General features: G+C 41.9%; 1 protein-coding gene across 5 annotated transcripts in view; it reads left to right on the top strand.

The window, feature by feature from the left end:
* The window catches only part of LOC105464892 (cyclin dependent kinase like 4), a 78,319-nt gene that overhangs the window by 23,341 nt on the left and 31,523 nt on the right, over positions 1–23,455 (top strand). For all 5 annotated transcript variants that reach the window (XM_011713015.3, XM_011713013.3, XM_011713014.3 and 2 more), the window contains exons 3-4: positions 386–507; positions 15,648–15,720. In XM_011713015.3, the coding sequence (XP_011711317.2) occupies positions 386–507; positions 15,648–15,720 (195 nt within the window). The remainder of the gene's footprint in view (positions 1–385; positions 508–15,647; positions 15,721–23,455) is intronic.

Raw genomic sequence — 23,455 nt, 5'->3', positions numbered from 1 at the left:
AGTATTACTGGGAGCCAACACTAGAATCCAGACTGGATTTAAATCCATAAAATCCATGGCAATATGTAAGCTGAGTGGTATTGATGATTTTTATAGTCCTTACTCAATAATTTCATTTCCTCAATTTTCTACTCAGGTTATTTTATGACTTGAATATATAGAATTTCCATAAAATACATAAAGTGTTTTTTGTTTTAGTGCAGTATTTTAAGTTACATACTTTACTTGCTATCACCAGAGAGATTCAAGCAGTTTTGTTACCACTTATTATAGGTACATTGGATGAATCTTAAATTTCTTCCAACTTTAAGTTTCTTTAAGGGGTCTGGGGAGACGCTTTTACTAGTAGCAGATCACTTAACTTTGCATTTCAATTCTTTCACAGCAATTAAAACATCCAAATCTTGTGAACCTCATCGAGGTGTTCAGGAGAAAAAGGAAAATGCATTTAGTTTTTGAATACTGTGATCATACACTTTTAAACGAGCTGGAAAGAAACCCAAATGGGTAAGTAATCTGGAAACTGAAATTCCGTACAGCCAGTTCTCAGTTTCATTTTCTGTGGAATTAACCATGGCAGATTTCAAATCCCAGCCACAATTCCCCTCTCTACCAAAATGCATCTGGCTACCCCGTCCAGTCTCAGTTAGGATGTCTTCAAAAGGCAAACAATGATTTACCTATAGGAGTTATAATTAGGAAGAAAAACCTACTGCAGATATAAAATAAAAATGAATTTGAGGCTGAATTGCATATTGGATTATCTGAATTCAAAGAATGAACCATGGTTTGATACTAGGAAACCTATTCATGTAATTCACTAACAAGTTAAAGGATAAAAAATACATATAATTGATAAATTTGAAAGTTTGAAATGTTGATAAATTCAACATCCTTTCCTGATGATTTTTTAAAAATCCCTTGCATCTAGGGTTAAAAGAATAGTTTCTTTTTTCTTTTCTTTTCTTTTTTTTTTTTTTTTTGAGATGGAATCTCACTCTGTTGCCCAGACTAGAGTGCAGTGGCACAATCTCAGCTCACTGCAAACTCCACCTCCTGGGTTCAAGCAATTCTCTGCCTCAGCCTCCTGAGTAGCTGGGATTACAGGCGCCTGCCACCACACCTGGCTAATTTTTGTATTTTTACTAGAGATGGGGTTTCACCATCTTGGCCAGGCTGGTCTTGAACTCCTGACCTCATGATCCACCTGCCTCTGCTTCCCAAAGTATTGGCACACACACCTCTCTTCAAATCAACTGCCAATTTTATACTCAATGGTAAAACTAAAAGAACTTTCATTAAAATGAGGAAACAAGACAAGGATGTCAGCTGTCACCACTATAATGTAACGTTGTTCTGAGAACTCTAGCCAATGTAATGTAATAAGAAAAGCAAATAAAACATAGCTTTTGGAAATGAAATAAAATTGTCATTATTTGCAAGATATTACTAATCTACAAACTCTAAGAGAACCACCTAAAGAGTTATTAAAACCAATAGAATTCAGTACAGTGACCCCTATAACACTACAAATTCCACATGCAAAAACTAACAGCCTTTGTGTCAAACAGCACTTCAGAAAATCTAACAGAGAATGGCTGGGTGCAGTGTCTCATGCCTGTAATCCCAGCACTTTGGGAGGCCGAGGCAGGTGGATCATTTGAACTCACAAGTTTGAGACCAGCCTGGCCAACACGGTGAACCCCTGTCTCTACTAAAAATATAAAACTTACCTAGGTGTGGTGGCGGGCGCCTGAAGTACCAGCTAGTTGGGAGGCTGAGGTATGAAGATTGCTTGAACCCAGGAGGCAGAGGTTGCAGTGAGCTGAGATCACATTGCTGCACTCCCACCTGGATGACAGAGTGAGACTCTGTCTCAAAAAAAAAAAAAAAAAAGCTAGTGGAGAAGGATCCCATTCAAATATTAATAACAACAAAAGTTTAGGAATAAAGATAAAGAGTTGTTCTGACTCTACATGAAGACAGCTACAAAACTGAGGTACATAAGGATTTTATTTAAATGAACATATGTTTCTAGATGGAAATATTCATGATTATAAAAATATTGCCTCTACAGTTTATTTATTAAACAAAATTCTAATCAGAATACCAAAAGGTTTCTTTTGAAACTTGAAAAAGACTAAATTGAGAAAAAAGAGACTTTTAACTGTCAAATATTAAATCACAGTAGTTTGAGAGACTCCCTTTGACAAAAAAGTACCATAAATGAAACTAAAAAAGAAATGAGATATTGGGTAAACTATTTGCCAGAGTTGATAAATTTGATATCTACCTATGCAGATTTTACAAATAACATTTTTTAAAAGGTTGACATCCAATTAATAAATATATTCATTCAAAAAAAAAACCTTCATAAATGTGGACTGCACCCAGCCAGTGCTAAGGCTGCAGCATTGAACAAAGCACACGCAGAAAAGGAGCCTCACCTTACCTTCCAGTGAATGTGGAAAGCACATCATTGAAAAAGAGAAGGAGGCTGGGTGCAGTGGCTCATGCCTGTAATCCCAACCCTTTGGGAGACTGAGGCAGGTGGATCAGTTGAGCTCGGGAGTTCAAGACCAGCCTGGCCAACATGGCGAAACCCATCTCCACAAAAACTACAAAAATTAACCTAGCCTCTCGTCCCAGCTAGTTGGGAGGCTGAGGTGGGAAGATCACTTGAGCTCAAGAAGTGGAGGCTGCAGTGAGCGGAGATCATGCCACTGCATTCTAACCTGGGTAACAGAGTAAGACCCCATGTCACTGAAGACAGAAGTCTTCAAAAAACAAAAAAAAGAGAGAGAGAGAGAGAGAAGGAAATGACCAGTACACCTAAGAAAACATGCTTATCCTTCCCTATTAATCAAGGAAATTCAAAACTTTTTAGCAAGGTACCATTTCTCATCTATTACATTTGGCAAAGATTTTTCAAAATGTATTATACTTGGTCTTATCAACAGTCAGGGAATCAGACCTCCTCATTCATGGCTGGGGAGAGTGCCATTAGGAGGGCAATTTGGCAATATGTATGAAAAAAATTTAACTCTTTTCATCCTTTGATCAAGAGATTCGATTTAGAGAAATTTATAGTAAGAAAATAATCAGATCAGGGCAAAAAGTTATGCATATGAATATTCAATACTTCATTATTTATAACAAAAATATTGGACTCCCCTAATTTTCCAATAGTAAAGAATTGATTACAGGCATTTTAGTATATCCATCCATACAATAGTATAATATGCAGCCAGTCCATTAGAGAGCATGCTTCAGAACAATAGTTCATGTTCTGAGGAAATGTTCCTGGGATGATATATGAAAAAATGAGATAACATACTAGAATGTTAAGTATAATTAAAAATTAGAGTTTTCTCAACATTCTGTGAATGCATATATATATTACTTTTAAAATAAAAATATAAAGACAATTAAAATGGTATATTAATTCATAGATCAATTTTATTCTGCACTAAATAGGATGTTTTATGTTGACTTAGAAGACTGATATGTTCAGCCAGTCTATAAATTAATTTATAAATTAACATACATTTTCATGAAGTTAGAAATTTATGCTTACTTCATGTATTGTTCAAGGCCCTGAGACTGTTATAAAACATTCAATGCATACACCAGTTTGATTGAACTGAACATCTTTCTCTTCCCTACTTGTATCCTAAGCTTTCCTGTCTGTAGACTTAGCTCATGTTCTTCTCATTTTAATCTAGAAGGTTCTAGCCTTTTTCACCTTCACTGTCTTTATCATAATCTTTATTTATTTATTTTGAGACACAGTCTCACACTGTCGCCAGGCTGGAGTGCAGTGGGGCAATCTCGGCTCACTGCAGCCTCTACCTCCTGGGCTCAAGCAGCCCTCCCACCCCAGCCTCCCAAATAGCTGGGACTACAGGGACCCGCTACCACACCCGGCTAATTTTTGTATTTTTAGTAGAGATAGGGTTTCGCCATGTTGGTCAGGCTGGTCTCGAACTCCTGACCTCAGGTGATCCACCTGCCTCGGCCTTCTAAAGGGCTGGGATTACAGGCGTGAGCCCCTGCACCTGGCCTATCATAATCTTTAAAATGTGAAATCCTAGATATTTGTAACATCTCTAAGTTTCCTTCATCTGGATGGAATTGCTTCCTTCCTTTGAATCCCTATGGAATTTTATTTTCATCCCTGTTATGGTACTTGGTACTTACTACTGTATATGTTTTTATGTGCAAACTCTCTCTCACTAGAGTATAAGTTTTTTGAGGGCATACTTCATGTCTCATTGATCTTAATGGCTTCCTCGTGCCTAGCATTCTTTTGCTCAAAAAGTATTTCATGGAGCATTTTACACTGGTGCAGAAGATACAGTTATAATGGCACAATCCTGCCCTCAAGAAGCTTAAAATGTAATGAAGAGACAGATATTGAAAGTAACAACTACAAATGCTTACGTTGATTGGGTTAATGCTGATGCAAGGGATGCACAAGAGAAGCAACTCCAACATCTGTTGACCCCGGGAAGTGAGAGAGATTCTGCAGAGAAGGCAGCATTTGAGTTTTGAAAAGGAAGAGGAGTTGGCCAGATGGACACCCCTGGAAGAATGCACAGACACAAGAAAGAGCAAGGCATGTTCAAGCAACTCCTCTGTTGAATATGTTTTGCAGTGCCAAGGACCTCTGAACCATCCCGCTTTGCACTTTTAAGTTTTACAAATGTGCTTAGCACTGCTAGTGTTCAGTAGTGCTTTGGGTCAGCCCTGAGACTTCAATCTATTATACATGTAGTAATGCAAATAGGAACAATCTAGAATATGCTACTCTTTTATGAAATGCTGGGTACTTCTAGATAACAATGATTAATTTAAAGCATTCATCTACTTGTACTCCTTTCCTAAAATCTACTTAAATAATAGGCAAGAAAGTATTTGTAAAGGCCTAAGTCCAGTGAATACCAAACAGAGATAAACAACCAGCTAGTATACATACCAAGCCTATTGGACTATTGTTTATTGAGGGAAACGTGTAGGAGAAATAACTGATGTGTGGGCATAAGATCAATGTGGCTGGGTGCGGTGGCTCAAGCCTGTAATCCCAGCACTTTGGGAAGCCAAGATGGGCAGATCACGAGGTCAGGAGATCGAGAGCATCCTGGCTAACACGGTGAAACCCTGTATCTACTAAAAAACACAAAAAAATTAGCCGGGCTTGGTGGCGGGTGCCTGTAGTCCCAGCTACTCGGGAGGCTGAGGCAGGAGAATGACGTGAACCCGGGAGGTGGAGCTTGCAGTGAGCCGAGATCGCACCACTGCACTCCAGACTGGGCGACAGAGAGAGACTCCGTCTCAAAAAAAAAAAAAAAAAAAAAGATCATCTATGTAGTGAATGTGGATTGAGCCATGGAATGGTGAGATAATGAAGGGACCCAACGACTAAATTATAGCATAAAGAAGAATTGGGCCAGGCACAGTGGCTCATGCCTGTAATCCCAGCACTTTGGGAGGCCAAGGAGGGCAGATCACCTGAGGTCAGGAGTTCAAGACCAGCCTGGCCAACATGGTGAAACCCCCATCTCTACTAAAAATACAAAATTAGCCAGGTGTGGTGGTACGCACCTGTAGTCCCAACTACTTAGGAGGCTGAGGCAGGAGAATCGCTTGAACCCAGGAGGCAGAGATTGCAGTAAGCCGATATTGCACCACTGCACTCCAGCCTGGGCAACAGACTGGAACTCTGTCTCAAAAAAAAAAAAAAAAAGAGTTGGGCTGGGCACAATGGCTCACACCTGTAATTTCAGCACTTTGGGAGGCCAAGGCAGGCAGATCATTTGAAGTCAGGAGTTCAAGAGCAGCCTGGCCAACATGGTAAAACTACATCTCTACTAAAAATACCAAAAAATGAGGCAGGCGTGGTGGTGTGCCCTTATAGTCCCTATAGTCCCAACTACTCAGGAGGCTGAGGTAGGAGAATCGCTTCAATATGGGAGGTGGAGGTTGCAGTGAGCCAAGATTGCGCCACTGCACTTCAGCCTGGGCAACAGAGCGAGACTCCATCGAAAAAAAAAAGAAAAGAAAAAGAAAAAGGGAGTTTTTGTCACAGTGAAGTAAGGTGGTGAAAGTGTACTGCTTCTCCTGCCAGATGAAAGCTGCTCTACTTACTGGATAGAGAAAAAAGCATTTGTTACATCAATAGATGCATCCAAAGTAGTGAGGCTGTGTTGGATTTGCTCCAGTAGAGAAACTGTATGTATAAGAGCGGCTACAATTGGCATCATCTGATTAAAGTGATAATCTATTCTCATTCTCTAAGATTCATTTTTCTTTCTACAAAGCCCAATAGTAAGTTAAATGCGATAGTGATAGGAAGTATCACTCCTGTCAACAGGGAGGATTTCCCTAAACTGCTATTGCACTACACATGATAGAATAATCCTGCCATCAAGAAGTTTAAAATCTGGCTGGTGCAGTGGCTCACACGTGTAATCCTAGCACTTTGGGAGGCCGAGGCAGGTGAATCATCTGAGGTCTGGAGTTCTAGACCAGCCTGACCAACATGGTGAAACCCCGTCTCTACTAAAAATACAAAAATTAGCCAGGTGTGGTGGTGGGTGCCTATAATCCCAGCTACTTGGGAGGCTGAGGCAGGAGAATCGCTTGAACCTGGGAGGCAGAGCTTGCAGTGAGCCGAGGTCACGTCATTGCACTCCAGCCTGGGCAACAAGAACAAAACTCCATCCAAAAAAAAACACAGAAGTTTAAAGTCTGATGAAGAATCAGATTACAAGGGAACAATTATAGATTATTATAGTGTTACAACTACCAAATGGGTTTATAAAACTGTAGCTGTCCATTTCTGACTGGTGACAACACGTGATGTACATTGGTAAATTAAACTTGAATTTCTTTATCAGTTAATTGAGCATAGAAATTTACCATAAGGTTATGGGTGTGGCTTGGTGGAAGGATGACATTGAATCAGGAGTATTAAGAAATACATTATTGGCTGGGCACGGTGGCTCACATCTGTAATCCCAGCACTTTGGGAGGCTGAGGCGGGTGGATCACCTGGGGTCAGGAGTTCAAGAGCAGCCTGACCAACATGGTGAAACCCCATCTGTATGAAAATACAAAAATTAGCTGGGCATGGTAGTGGGCCCCTGTAGTCCCAGCTACTCGGGAGGCTGAGACGGGAGAATTGTTTGAACCCAGGAGGTGGAGGTTGCAGTGAGCTGAGATTGCACCACTGCACTCCAGCCTGAACGACAAGAGCGAGATTCCGTAAAGTAAAGCCAGTGACCAGTGACCTTGAAAACCACTGTGGTTCACCAGTTTTGGGGGAATGGGGAGCTTAATGACAGTCAGGTGGCAAATGAATTTTGACTCAAATCCATTTCATGGTTGCCCCAGTGGGTCCACAGATCCATCCTGGTGAATATTTTCCCATTTCCTAAGTGAGTTGCTGAAATAAATACACTAACAAAAGGAAGAGAAGTGAGGTGGCTCTCTGATCTAAGGAATGAAGGCTGTTATGGTGGAAGAGCCTAGTAGAAGTGTCTGGCACGTTGCTTTTTACCAAAATAGAAAACTGAAAGCAATGCTGCAGATTTGGAGAAAAGCATAGATTAGCATTACCATTAAATGCTATGGGGAGACATAGTTGGGTACTCGATGAGCATGTTGTCTATGATAAATTCTCTTCAACGTTTCTGTCTCCTCCAGTCTCTGAGTTCCTTCTCCCTCATTTTATTAATGAATTTCTGGCGTCTTAACTTCCTTTGGCATAGGCAACCATTTAGTCCAGGCTCAGTCAACCAGTTCAGCAACTAACTAGAATCATTCCTGTATGCCCCAGGTGGTCTGCTGAAATCAGAATCTGGAGCCAGGTGTGGTGATTCACACCTGTAATCCCAGCACTTTGGGAGGCTGAGGGAGACGGATCACTTGAGGTCAGGAGTTTGAGATCATCCTGGCCAACATGGTGGAACCCTGTCTCTACTAAAAATACAAAAAAATTAGCCAGGCATGGTGGCAGGCACCTGTAATCCCAGCTACTCGGGAGGCTGAGACAGGAGAATTGCTTGAACCTGGGAGGCAGAGGTTGCAGTGAGCCGAAACCATGCCACTTCACTCCAACCTAGGTGACAGAGCAAAACTCCGTCTCAGAAAAAAGGAAAAAAACAAAAACAAAAACAAAAACAGAATCTCGAATAAGTTGTGCCCATATTGTTATAATCAGCCCAATCTAAAGTCATATTTCTTCCCCTCTGGTCCAACACCCGTGAAATCCATTTCTTCATACATTCCCCGTTATAAATCAGCAAAATTTTGTAGTTCTTTTCACTATGTAAATCTCCTCTTCCTCTGTTTCACTTTGTTATAGGCCCCTGAGTCATGCTGAGATCTGACTTTAGTTAAGGTTTGGAGACCCTGAGGGGAGGTGGGGAGAGGAGGCTTGAAGAGAGTGGACATCCCCACACAAGGCACCTGCCTCAGGTGAGATCTGAGAGTCTGTAGCAAAGCAGAAGCAGCCTCATTGTACAAGTTTGGGGGCTACTTCCTATAAGAAGAAAAATTTGGGAGGAACTTAGGGTGCTCTTAGTTACATGAATACTTTCAAGTGTCACATTCCAATTCCTGGACAATTTCTCCTCCTCATCTCATTAACTGAGAAACTAATTACCCTCACATAAATTCAGTCTTGTTCCCTGCAGGGTTATTGTCTGTGTCAGTTTTTAACAATCTCATGATAGTCCCAGTGGATCTGTAAAGTGGGTCCTACAGAAACAAGAAGTAAGGGGTTCTTTTAGGGTAAATATCAGAATGCCTGATGTCCTAACTGTGCCGTGAACCAAGATATTAAAGCTCTGAACCTGTGCTTTTTTTCTTTAATTTCTCCAGTGAAATTAGAAGCAGCCAGACCACCTCACATATCTGTTATTACCTATATTCCCCATATTGTTCTATCACACTTAGTTCACCAAAGCCTTGCCTTGAATAAGCATTTTATTCTAGATGGCCACAGGTGACTATTTAAATTCCCTTTTCAGGCCAAGCACAGTGGCTCATACCTGTAATCCTAGCACTCTGGGAGGCCGAGGCAGGCAGATTGCTTGAGGTCAGGAGTTCAAGACCACTCTGGGCAACAGAGTGAAATCCTGTTTCTACTAAAATACAAAAAATTAGCCAGGTGTGGTGGCAGGCACCTATAGTCCCACCTACTCAGGTGGCTGAGGCAGGAGAATTGCTTGAACCCAGGATGCGGAGGTTGCAGTGAGCCAAGATCACGCCACTGCACTCCAGCCTGAGTGACAGAGTGAGACTCTGTCTCAAAAAAAAAAAAAAAATATATATATATATATATATATATATATATATATATATATATATATACCTGTTTCATTACTGGGTGGCCATCTGCCAGCATCCCCGCCATTAATGGTAATTAGATGCTGCCCTTCAGACCCCATTACATCAGATACCCAATCCTAGATTCTCACAGCCTTGGATTGTTTCCCACATCCACTTCTGGTACCATGTCTTGAATTGGTCAGGACTCAACAACAGAATTCACTCTAGCTAGTTTACAGAGAAAGACATTTGTCTCAAGGTTTTAGTTTATAAAATTTCTGGGAGTGCCAGAGAATTGGTCAGGATTCAACAACAGAATTCACTCCAGCTAGTTTAAAGAGAAAGACATTTGTCGCAAGGTTTTAGTTTATAACATTTCTGGGAGTGCCAGAGAAACAAGATTAATTGAGCTCCTATTAGGTACCAGGTCCTGTTCTAGGTGCTGGGACTGTAATAATGGGCAAGAGAAAGTCCTTGCCTTGTGCAATTTACATTCTGATGTAGTCCAGCAATAAAGAAGAGTTATGAGTCTTTGAAGAAAAATGAAGCACAACGTGAAGTTAGAGAATGCCCAGGAGGTGTATTAGTCAAGGTTCTTCAGAGAAACAAAACCAATACGATACGTAGAGGTATTGATAACAGATTTATTATGGGTATTGACTCGTGTGATTATGGAGGGAGAAAAGTTCCACAATCTGCCATCTGCAAGCCAGAGAACCAGGAAAGCCGATGGTCTAATTCAGGCCAAGTCCTAAGGCCCAAGAGGACAGAAGGCTTCTAAGTCCAAAGGCCTGAGAACCAGGAGCTTCCACGTCCAAGGGCAGGAGAAGACGGATGTCCCAGCTCAAGGAGACAGAAGCAACCCTTCCTCTACCTTTTTGTTGTATCCAGGCCCCCAGCAGGTTTGATGATGCCTGTCTGCCTACCTTCACCATTGTGGGTGGGTCTTCTTTACTCAGTCTACTGATTCAAATCTGAATCCCTTGCAGAAACACCCTCACAGACACACCCACAAATGATGTTTTGGGTTTTTTTGTTTTTTGAGAGAAGGTCTCATTCACTTGTCTCACTCTCTGCAGTGGCCTGAACATGGCTCGCTGCAGCTTCCAACTCCCGAACTCAAGCAATCCTCTTGCCTGAGCATCCTGAGCAGCTGGGACCACAGACACTCACCATTATGTCTGGCTAATTTTTAAACTGATTAGAGATGGGGTCTTGCCATGTTGCCCAGGCTGGTCTCAAACACCTGGGCTCAAGCAATCCTCGTGCCTCAGCCTCCCAAAGGGCTGGGATTACAAGCACAAGTCACTGCACCTGGCAGAAATAATGTTTTACCAGCTATCTGGGCATCCCTTAACCTAGTCAAGTTAACACAGAAAATTACTCATTACCAAAAGAGAGTAGAAGGAACAATAAACTGTTAATAGAAGTAGAAAAAGAAGTGAATATAGAAATAGAAGTAGAAATAGAAGTAAAATGTTATTAACAGCCTGATAGAAGGTATAAATAAGCCTAGGGGGCCAGGCACAGTGGCTCACACCTGTAATCCCAACACTTTTGGAAGGCCGAGGCAGGCAGATCACCTGAGGTCAGGAGTTCGAGACCAGCCTGACCAACATGGAGAAACCCCATCTCTACTAAAAATACAAAATTAGCTGGGTGCGGTGGTGCATGCCTGTAATCCCAGCTACTCAGAAGGCTGAGACAGGAGAATCACTTGAACCTGCGAGGCAGAGGTGGCGGTGAGCTGAGATTGTGCCATTGCACTCTAGCCTGGGCAACAAGAGTGAAACTCCATCTCAATAAATAAATAAATAATAAAATAAGCCTGGCATGTTCAGAGAACAGCAGGAAATAATGGACTGGGATGGAGTGACTTTGGGGATGTGATAGGAGATAAAGTTGGGGAGGGAAATGGAAGTAAAATGTTATTAACAGCCTGGTAGGCCATAGTAACAAGGCTGGATTTTATTCTAGGATAGTAAAGATTTACTGAGAAGGACTGAATTCATCTTGGGTAGTAATAATGAAATCAAGCTTCCCCTATTAAGTTTTTATAACAAACTTCCAGGTCGTGACTTCTGATGTCAGCATCAGGTCTTCCTCTGAGTGATTCAAGGAGCATATTCCGAGCAGTTCAGTCTGAATTCCCCCATCATGTCACCCTTTCTTGTTAACCCATTCAGACTTGAACTGTGATGTCTCATGTTTGCTTTAAGGCCTTCATTACGACTTTTAGTATTACTTTTAGCGGCAAGAACCTCAATTACTTTTGAACCAATCAAATATTTGGTTTTGCACTCGCCCAAAATATAATATTTAAACACTGAGCATCATTTGATTTCACCAGAGGTTCATTTTGCTCCAAGATGCTTTGAAAAATGCTGCCTGTGGCTGAACAGTGCTGCAGCACTCTATCTTTCTGGACTGAGCACCGCGTGGATGTGCATTCTCTTTGATGGTTATCTTCTCTTTGCACGATCTGTAGTGGTGGTTTGTGGTTCTCTTTGATGACTATCTTCTCTTTGCACGATCAGGGATGTTGTTTTGCCCCTGACGGAATCTGCCTTCTTGGAAGCTAACTGAACCGAATGTGACACTTCCTGTGAGATGCCTTTAAACATCCTCTTTCATGTTAAAGGCATCTTTAATATCCTATGAAATTACTTTCCTATGAAATTACTTCATTCTTGATTCCATGTTATTTAGGCTAATAATTGGGGCTTTGCAGTTTCTGAATCCTAGCCCCTACCTCATTTCCCAATTCCTGTACTTACTCTCCTGCACCTGTAGGCTCTTAGATCCCGACCAGACCAGCGTTCTGTTCCCACGTCAGTAGGAGCATGTGCTCCACCCTTGCTAGTTCCTCCCAAGGATGGAAATCCATTTCCCTTCCTCTCACTGCTGCCACCATAATCTAAGTGTCCAAATCTCACTTGGGTTATTGAATTAGCCTCCTAATTTCTCTCTACGTGTGTTGCCCCCCAGAAATCCATTCTCCATATTATGTCACTTCCTTGCTTGATTTCTTTCAGTGGTTTTGAATCTAGCATAAAATCCAAATTTCTTATCGAGATGTAGATCTCTGAGGCCCTCCATGGACTGGTCTCTGCCAATCTTCCCGTCTTCTTCACTCAAGCGTCAGCCACCCTGGCCTCATACTGTCTTCCCCACGCTCCCAGTTCTTTCTCTCCTCGGGGCCGCTTGCTATTCTTCTGCACCTCTTCCGTCTTTGTATGGGGTCTCAATCCCATCGACTGGCCTTATCTGATCTCAGACCTGTATCTTCAGAACCCATGTGGGTGTTAAAACCAGACATTGAGGGGATAGATTACTCCATAAACTTATGAGATATTATTCTGTTATTACACATGAGGAAAACTGAAGGTTCAGAGAACTTAAATAACGTATGTTCAAAATTATAAAGTAGAGGCCAGACGCGGTGGCTCACACCTGTAATCCCAGCACTTTGGGAGGCCGAGGGTGGATCACGAGGTCAGGAGATCGAGACCATCCTGGCTAACACGGTAAAACACCATCTCTACTAAAAATACAAAAAATTAGCTGGGTGTGGTGGCCGACACCTGTAGTCCCAGCTACTCAGGAGGCTGAGGCAGGAGAATGGTGTGAACCCAGGAGGCAGAGCTTGCAGTGAGCTGAGATTGGGCCACTGCACTCCAGCCTGGGCGACAGAGCAAGACTCTGTCTCAAAAAAAAAAAAAGATTATAAAGTAGGAAGGAAGCAGCATATCTGGGATTTGAATTCAAGCGACCTGTCTCACAGTGCTCAAAGTGGCTATACTATTCTTCCTGCCTCATATTTTAAAAATATAAATAATGTTGTTTCAGGTTTGACTCTAGGTGAAGTGGGGAGAATACAGTTACATCAGAATTCAGTGCTGGAAATAGACACTTCAAGTGGAAAGGGATTTAATCATGAGAATTAGGTACATTCACAATATTAATAATGAGGAGAACTGGAGTCAAAGCGTTGCCACTGGACCACTGATGTCAAGGGCATGCCACCATAATTGTGGTACAAGATCAGGAAACTGCTCTGAGGAAAATACCACGTACATCGCTTGCTTTTCTCTGCATGTACTTCAGCCTCACATGGTGGTATCTTGTAGCTAGTGTTATAACTGAGTCATGCCTAGGCCTTCCCACTGTTCTGTAAAGTCAGCTACATCTGCACATGTTCAGTTTTTAAAAAGTGATCTAAATATATGATTTAAATATCCAAACATGATAAAATATTAAATCTGAGTAATGGATATGTTTGGGGTATTACATAATATGATTTTTTAAATTAAGAAAATTCTTATAGTTGACATTTAGTAAAAGAAACCCTTATGTTTCAGATTTTTGAAAAATATACAGACAACAGCCACATCTCCATCAACAGGGCTGAAAGACAAACAACACTGAGAAAAATATTTGCAGCATATATAACAGACCGTGATATACATTGAGTCTTTGTAAATCAGTAAGAAAGCAGTGAACAGACCAATTTAAAAAGCAATAAACGCATGAAATGGAATTACACAAAAGAAGAAATGCAGTATCCAATAAGGGTGTGAAAAATAATAATCACTAAAAATTAGTGAAATGCAAATAAAAAACACAATGAGACATCTTTTTATTTTAACCACAGATTGGCAAACATAACATTGGCAAAACCAAATGTTGGCAAGACAATGAGGAGACAGGGACTTTGATGCACAGATGTTTGGTGGGAGTGAAAATGGGTATAACCTTCCTCAGAAAGGGTAGTTTAACAGTGTGTAAATGTGAAGGCATCATCATGGGACAGTGATGTGAGTGATGGAAAGCTACCAACAGAAAAGTTACAGAGAATGTAAATGCTATAATTCATGGAGATGGTTACATAAAGTAGAATACTCGCAAACAGAGTAAGTTTCCCAGACCCCCAATCCCCAGTGGAAAATACACCTGCCCATGATACTTCCCAATATTTTCTATACAGAGTGATGAGTCTGCCAGGGACAAGAAGCTTACACCCTCCCATTCTTATGAGATCCTTATTCTCCCTGGCCTCCTTTTGGGCTATCTGCTTACCAGGGACAAGAAACTATTACAAAATAACTTGAGTCTCTACCACCATCATGGATTGGATGAATTGAAGAGCCATCTTCCAAGTATACCTTTTTTTCCTGCAAAACCAAGTCTCAGGTCTACCTGAATTTCATCCCTGCAGGATCAAAATGTAATGGGTGCCTACCACTGGTCTCAGAAATCCCACTTCTAGAACTTATCTTAAGAAGGTAATTGCATAAATATCATAAGATGGATGATTACAGATATTCATTGAAGAGTTTCTAGAAATGAAAATTGGCAGAACTGAACTGCTCATCAATGGAGACTAAGTAAATTATGCTACAGCCATATAATGATCTCCTCTGGAGCCACTAAAATATATGTGTACATGTTGGTATTTGTACCTCTATGCATAAAACATTTCTCAAAGTGGTCGGGGTGAAATTGAAGAAAATAAATGGGTGGCTAGGCAGGTGTCAGACAGACTTCATGTATATACTTTTATATGTTTAAAATTTGAACCGTACAAATGTGTTTATTTTAAAATTAAAGTTAAAAAGTAAATACTGGCTAGGCATAGTGGCTCACACCGGTAATCCCAGCACTCTAGGAGGGTGAGGTAGATGGATCATCTGAGATCGGGAGTTCAGGACCAGCCTGGCCAACATGGCGAAACTCCATCTCTACTAAAAATACAAAAATTAGCTGGGCATGGTGGTGCGCGCCTGTAATCCCAGCTACTTGGGAGGCTGAGGCAAGAGAATCTAATGTCTTGAACTCAGAAAGAGGAAGTTGCAGTGAGCTGAGATCATGCCACTGCACTCCAGCCTGGGTGACAGAGCCAGACCCTGTCTCCAAAAAAAAAAAAAAAAAAAAAAAAAAAAAAGTACAGAGAGAGACAGGGAGAGAGAGGAACAGAGTTGCCTGAAGAGACAGCCACCAGAAGTTATAGCTGTTATTTTGGGGTAGCAAGATTTGACCCAACACATTTTATTCCTTTACTTTTCTATATTTTTTGAATCTTCATAAGCATGTATCATTTGTGGATGTAAAAAATTCAAATTACAAAAGGAAATTACATAACTATAATAAAAAGATAGTAAAGCCCAATTTTCACTAAAATTTTTTTTAGAATCCCTCTGCATGATGTTCCTTGAACACGGCAGTCCCTGGCCACTCCACTTCTATTCCCAACCCTTGCTTCTGGAACTCTATCCTATGAGTTTTCATTTCCTTTTTTATTTTTCCCTCAGAGTTGCTGATGGAGTGATCAAAAGTGTATTATGGCAAACACTTCAAGCTCTTAATTTCTGTCATACACATAACGTAAGTAACATTTTCTAATGTATTTATTCATTTCTTCATGATGACTCTTCTAAATAGCTCAGGGTTTTGTTCGGAGAGCTGAAGACAAAGGGAAAGTAAGAGTCAAAGAAGCAAAACAAAAGGAAGTTCAGCCAGTAGTCCCAGCACTTTGGAAGGCAGAGGTAGGAGGATCAAGTGAGCCCCAGAGTTTGAGACCGGCCTGGGGAAAGACCCTGTCTGCAAAAAAGAAGAAAAGGAAATAACAAAAGAAAGTTCAAAATATGAGAAAAAAATGATGCATTATTCATGACTCTTTCCAATTTCTGTAAGAATCAAATTGCTAATTCCTTATGAATTAAAAATTTGAATAAATGTAATGATTCCTTTTGCCATAGTGCCAGTAACCCCTGAAACTATTTTTAAATTGGGCTAGAATAATTTTTCAGGGCCGGTGTGGTGGCTCATGCCTGTAATCCCTGCACTTTGGGAGGCCAATGCGGGCAGATGGCTTTGAGCTCAGGAGTTCAAGACCAGCCTGGGCAACATGGAGAAACCCTATCTCTATGAAAAAATATAAAAATTAGCCAGCCATGGTGGTGCACACCTGTAATCCTAGCTACTTGGGAGGCTGAAGCTGGAGAATCACTTGAACCCAGGAGGTGGAGGTTGCAGTGAGCCGAGATCACACCACTGCTCTCCAGCCTGGGCAACACAGTGAGACCCTGTCTCCAAAAGTAATAATAGTAAGTTTTCAGGATATTGCTGGTGTAATCCCCCATGGTACTTTTTTTTTTCACTATTATTTTTATGTCTCTTAAGTTCTTTACCCTATAGCAATCTAAGTCCCCCTTTCCTTTCCTTTTTAAAAGCTGTTTCCAGCCAGGCGTGGTGGCTCACGCCTGTAATCCCAGCACTTTGGGAGGCCAAGGCGGGCGGCTCATGAGGTCAGGACATCGAGACCATCCTGGCTAACACGGTGAAACCCCATCTCTACTAAGAATACAAAACATTAGCTGGGCGTGGTGGCAGGTGCTTGTAGTCCCAGCTACTAGGGAGGCTGAGGCAGGAGAATGGCATGAACCCGGGAGGCGGAGCTTGCAGTGAGCCAAGATTACACCACTGCACTCCGGCCTGGGCGACAGAGTGAGACTGTCTCAAAAAAAAAAAAAAGTTCATGAATCTTTTATAGCCGTAGTTCTCAAGCTTGGGCATGCATCAAAATCACTAGGAGGGCTTGTGAAAACACAGCTTCCTGGGCCCCGTCCCCAGAGTTTCTGATTCAGTAGGTCTGAGGCAGGGCCCCAAGAATGTGCATGTCTCCTATTTTTCCCAGATGCTACTGAAGCTGCTGGTTCAAGAACCACACTTTGAATACGACTATGTTAGAGAAATAATTTTGGCTGTTTCCTGTACGTAACTTAACTTGTTCTTTCACTTGTATTTCCTGTAAATTGGAGTTTATATCTAGAGGCTTGATCATATTCAGGTTCAGCTTTCTTTTAGATAAGAACGCCTCCTATGTGGTGCTGTACACTTCCTGTCGCATCCCCATCATGAGTGCATAGCATCCACTTGTCCCACTTTCGAGAACGTTAAAATTGATGAGTGGGCTCAGGAGGTATTCGTTTGGTCCCCTCGTTATCATTTTCCCTGTCAACGTTGTTTCCCTGGTGGTTTTAGCATCCAGTGATGATTATTGTCTGCATCTAGTATTTCATGACAGTGATTTTCTAATTGTTATTCCTTCTGCATTTAATAATTGGAATTGTATAGAAAAGAACTCACCCTCATGGATTCTGGCTACTTTTATTTATCAACACTCAGGGTGATGAGCTGGTATCTTAGCAACCGTGACAAGTTTTGGGGAGAGGTGGCTGGAGCACCATTATAAACACAAATTTTGTATTGTGGTGTTTTCAATTCTTTGCTGTTATTGGTCTCTCCGATGCTCAGATTTTCCCATCTTAGGCCAATGAGAGCTTCTTCAAGTTGGCTCCTGGTACCTTTGCTCTATATCATTATATTTTTGCGACAGTCTCACTCCGTTGCCCAGGCTGGAGTACAGTGGCGTGATCATAGCGCACTTGGGCCTCAAACTCCTGAGCTCAAGTGATTCTCCCACTTCAGCCTCCCTGAGTAGCTGGGACTACAGGCACATGCCACTACACTCAGCCAATTTTTGTTTCTATAGAGACGGGGGTCTCACTATCTTGCCCAGGCTGGCCTCAAACTCCTGCCTTGGCTGCCCAAAGTGCGAGGATTACAGGTGTGAACCACTGCACTCAGCCAGTGATAGCTTTTAAAAAATATATCTAGCCCTTTTGAGTTGGTGCCTAGACAGAGACAGTGCTGAGGCAATGATGCAGAGTACCATATGGTCAGTTTTGATGCCAGCAGAATGTCTATCATAGCAGTCTAGGATTGCTGAAAAAGAAAGTATAAGATCATGGGAATACATTTCAGTATGGAGGGGAAGCTTTCTTTACTTTTAGGAAAGTCAGTGAAGTTTTTATTAGGTTAAATCAAAAGCTTTTATTTTCTATTAATGTAGAGGGATATTTTTCACAAACTATGTAAACCTATTTTTCATGATGCAAATTATGCTTTCTGATACTTAATAAAGATGATGCCAAATGGAATCCTTATCTGTGTTGCTTTCCACCATGCTATAGGAGGTATCAAAGTTGCTGCAGGAGTTTTATGGGTAGTTAAAATGATTTCTAAAAATACCACTTACCACAAGTGTTTATCCCTACATAACCAGACACTTTCCGGGTACTTGGTTATAAGCTTGAATGCAATGTCTGTGGCTGCTTTATCTTTGTATCTCTTTAACACCTAAATTGGATATTTTAATATAAAGGGTGCTCAATAAATATTTATTTAATAACTGGATGGATGGATGGATGGATGGATGGATGGATCAATGGTTGGTTGGTTGAATGAGTCAGTCAGTCAGTCAACCCAAACTGCCTAACTGATTGTGACTATTTCCAGTGGACCCAAACATTTTTGTAGACCAATGCAACTGCCATCATTTCTGCGCTTGGAACAAGACATTCTATACCCGAAGCTTTAAAACACCAAAAACTTCTGATTGATAATATATGGCCTCTATTAAAAACAAATGCTTTTTCAGGCCAGGCATGGCGGTTCATGCCTGTAATCCCAGGACTTTGGGAGGTTGAGGTGGGCAGATTACCTGAGGTGAGGAGTTCAAGACCAGCCTGGCCAACATGGTGAAACCCTCTCTCTACTAAAAATACAAAAATTTTCCGGGCATGGTAATGCATGCCTGTAATCCCAGTTACTACTCAGGATGCTGAGGTGGAAGAATCACTTGAACTCGGGAGGCAGCAGTTACAGTGAGCTAAGATCAGGCCACTGCCCTCCAGCCTGGGTGACAGAGCAAGACTCTGTCTCAAAAAAAAGATAATTTTTCAGACAAATTTGCATCCTCCAAGATGGAAATTCCTTCTCATTTTCTTATGGTAAGCCTTTGTGTATCTGTCTTTTTATTTATCTATAATTAACATGCATGCAAAGAAAAAAAATCTAAGCCATATATAAAGCTGTCACAATAATACAACTAAAACCTTCATACTCTCCTTATTTTTAAAGGAACTCCCATGATAGTCTCAAAGGATAGAAAAGGCAATCTGACCCAGTGGTGTTGCTGACGACTCACAGCTTTCAACCTGTAGAGACCATGTGTACCTTATCATCTCCAGAGTCGAGATCCTAAGCAGGACACTGAAGGTTAAAGTACCAAGGGATTCAGGCCTTGCTACTCCAACTATGGTTCATAGAGATCACCTGGGAGCTTGTTAGAAATGCTGACTCTGAGGTCCTCTACAGACCTGCTGAATCAGAGTCTGCATTTTAACCAGAGCTCCAGGTGGTTCATGTGCACATTAAATTTGGAGAAGCGCAGGACTTAAGAAAATACCTACTCATTTGGTTCTGTTTTACCCTATAATATCACTAGAGTGAGGTAACCAAAGTGATCCATTTAACACCATAATGATCCCATGGATTTTTATATATTTGCTGTATTGATTAGAGAAAAAGGGGAAAGGGGCTTCATCTCAAAATGGCAAAAATGACTTTTTTTTTTTTTTTTTTTTCCTGAGACAGGATCTTGGTCTGTTGCCCAGGCTAGAATGCAGTGGCACCTTCACGGCTCACTGCAACCTCAGCCTCCCATGCTCAAACAATCCTTTCACCTTAGCCTCCCAAGGAACTGGGACTACACATGCCACCATGCATGGCTAATTAAAAAAAAATTTTTTTTTTTTTGGTAGTGATAGTTTCATTGTGTTGCCCAGGGTGGTCTCAAACCCCTGACCTCAAGCGATCCTCCCACCTTGGCCTCCCAAAGAGCTAGGATTACAGGCATGAGCCACCATGCCCAGCTGGCAAAAATGACTTCTGACATAGGAGCAGGCCAGGCTGCAACCTCCATCAGCATCTTGTTGATCCTTATGTTTTGGTTGTTGAGGAGGGGTCCCTTTTCTCTCCTTGCTGTATGAGCATCCATGCCTAAGGCTCCAAGAGAATAAATTTATCAGATAATAAAAAAAAACCTATTTATTGTTTTTATCAGGCTATTTAAGAAGCAATTTCTGGTGTGCAAGTTTGCAGAGATGATTTTAAAGTTAAAAGTCGGTTTTAAAATACCATAGATATCTCTTTTGGCTCGCTTGTGAGCCAAAAAAAAAGATTGCCCATCAGCCACAACAACCGAACCTGAGCAATGTTGCTAAAAGCTGTGTACAAGGCCGAGCGTGGTGTCTCATGCCTGTAATCCCAGCACTTTGGGAGGCTGAGGCAGGTGGATCACCTGAGGTCAGGAGTTCAAGACCAGCCTGGCCAACATGGCGAAACCCCATCTCTACTAAAAAATACAAAAAATTAGCCAGGTGTGGTGGTGGGCGACTGTAATCTCAGCGACTCAGGAGGCTGACAGGCAGGAGAATCACTTGAACCCGGGAGGCAGAGGTTGCAGTGAGCCGAGATCATGCCACTGCACTCCAGCCTGGGTAACAAAGAGCGACTCCGTCTCAAAAAAATAAATAAATAAATAATTTTTAAAAGCTGTGTATAAAACTCAATTTATTAAAATTATTTTATTAACAGAGACTTGCATGCTTCTTGTTCTTTGAGGGAAAATAAGCTGATTGCAAGAGGCATTGCAGAGAGTTTGCATTGAGTGTGGCTTTGCAGTGGAGTAGGTGAATGCTTTATTTCTAAGCATCTTCTTCTCCCCCATGCCCTGTTTCTTATGGTTCCAATTATTTATTTTTTAATTTTATTTTTTAATTTTTATTTATTTATTTTGAGACAGAGTCTTGCTATGTCACCCAGGCTGGGGTCCAGTGGCACAACTGCAGCTCACTGCAACCTCCACCTCCCAGGTTCAAGCGATTCTCCTGCGTCAGCCAGCCCCCTGAGTAGCTGGGATTACAGGCATCCACAACCACGCCTGGCTAATTTTTGTATGTTTATTAGAGACAGGGTTTCACCATGTTGGCCAGGCTGGTCTCGAACTCCTGACCTCAGGTGATCTGCCTGCCTCAGCCTCCCAAAGTGCTGGGATTACAGGCATGAACCACCGCACCCAGCCAGGTTCCAATTATTTTTACTCCCTTTTAAATTTCTTCAGTATCCTCTCACTCTTTATCAGTAACTTCTCCTACCTGCTCCTATACCAATAAATGTTCCTGTTTCTTTGGGATATGTCAATACTTCATTTCCTTTTGTATATTTGGTTGAAAAATAAGTGCTATAAATTTCACATGGATTAGATCCAGAAAACATATGTATAGGCCAATGGACAGATATCGATGTAAATCCATTTACTTGGTAATGCTACACATAGTCTAGAAATTCTAGAATTTGATGCAAACTCATTTAAAGGACGTAACCTGTTCTAATGTAATCACCAACTATAAGTGAGTGTTACTGACTCAGAGTGTTAGTCTAAATTTCTTAAGTGTGTTGCTTAAAAGGTAGGATATCAAAACTATGTTCATTTATATTCCAACAATTTTTTTTTTTTTTTGAGGCAGGGTCTCACTCTGTCAGACAGGCTAGAGTGTGGTGGTGCCATCTTGGCTCACTGCAACCTCCACCTCCTGGGCACAAGCCATCCTCCCATCTCAGCCTCTTGTGTAGCTGGGACTAAAGGTGCACACCACACACCTGGCTAATTTTTGTATTTTTTGTGGAGACTGACTTTCACCATTGGGCCCAGGCTGGTATCAAACTCCTGGGCTCAAGCGATCCGCCCAACTTGGCCTCCCGAAGTGCAAGGATTACAGGCATCAGCAACCATGCCCGGCCTATGTGTTTTTTCTAATTAGTGTCTAAGGCCTTAGTACTTTTAAGAGACCTAAAAAAGTTTCTTCTAACTGCTCTTCATACAAATTACGAAGCAGTTGACAGTAATTGAGACTAAATAGGAACAAGCTCCTGCTACCAGTGTCATTTCTGCAACCTAAAATGAATTTAGGGCTCAGCTCTTTTTCTCTTCCTAGATAGCTATTAGAGAACCAAAGACAACCATTTCAGAATTGTCAAATTGACAAAAATGCTTAAAGGGCCTGACAGCGTAGCAGAGAGGGAGGCAGAAGGAGTTGATTATTGTGACACTCAATTCATGTACTCTGTCAGCGGCCACTTGCAATCACAGGATTGTTGCAAGGATGAAATAATTCATGCTTTGAATTGAAAGTGCTTTGAAAAGTACAGAGTTCCCTGTGAGGGCCCAGTGATGGAGATCGATATTATTTTCATCCATTTTCTTTTTTGGGAGCGTGGATAAACGGGAAGTTCTGAAGGGTAAGGTCTGAGCTGTTTTCTCACAGCACCTCCGCAACATGGAAACCCATTTCTGGAATGCCCATGCGCGCGCGGGCTTACTCAGCCTGCCCTCACCCAGGCCCCTAGCCGGGCCGCTCTTGTCCGGCGAGGAGCATCTGCTTCATTCAGGGTCATTATGATTCGGCAGCAAATTGTAAGGCCGCTGCATATGAAAGCATAGCGGGGTCCAGGCGCGGTGGCTCACGCCTGTAATCCCGGCACTTTGGGAGGCAGAGGTGGGCGGATCACCTGAGCTCAGTAATTCAAGACCAGACTGGACAACAAGATGGTGAAACCCATCTCTACTAAAAATACAAAATTAGCCGGGCATGGTGGTGAGCGCCTGTCTAGCTACTCGGGACACACCCGTAGTCCCAGCTACTCGGGAGGCTGAGGCAGGAGAATCGCTTTAATCCAGGATGCGGAGCTTGCAGTGAGCCAAGATCGCGCCACTGCACTCCAGCCTGGGCGACAGAGCGAGTGAGGTCAGCGTGCTACAGGTCCCACTTTCCCAGTAGGGATTCTGACAACATCGTGGGCCATCTCAGGAGTGTTGCTGATCGTTCCAGGATAGCTCCGTGGTGAGGATGTGGAAATGATGCCCATCTCCTGACGAGGAATGCTTCGGAATCTCTGCTAAGTGGGGGATTGTGCGCCCCAGCTCACCCAGGCAGTCCTGGTTTGTGCCTATTGTCCTGGCATGATTATTAATAGGCCCCTCCTTCACACTTGGAAGTCTCCTGATTTGGATGTAAATAATATGGTCATTCTAATTATAAGTGAATTTTGCTTTTTGTTATCATTTAAATGTTTTTCTAATTTCTCAAATCTGCAAGTTTTTCAACCTTAATTGTGACTCTTGGGTGGCAGCAGTTATTAGAGGTACTCTGAG

This window comes from Macaca nemestrina, chromosome 13, assembly GCF_043159975.1.
Source record: "Macaca nemestrina isolate mMacNem1 chromosome 13, mMacNem.hap1, whole genome shotgun sequence".
In the NCBI taxonomy this organism is placed as follows: domain Eukaryota; kingdom Metazoa; phylum Chordata; class Mammalia; order Primates; family Cercopithecidae; genus Macaca; species Macaca nemestrina.
Note: the sequence above shows the minus strand (reverse complement) of the source record. Positions and strands in the feature narration are given on the sequence as shown.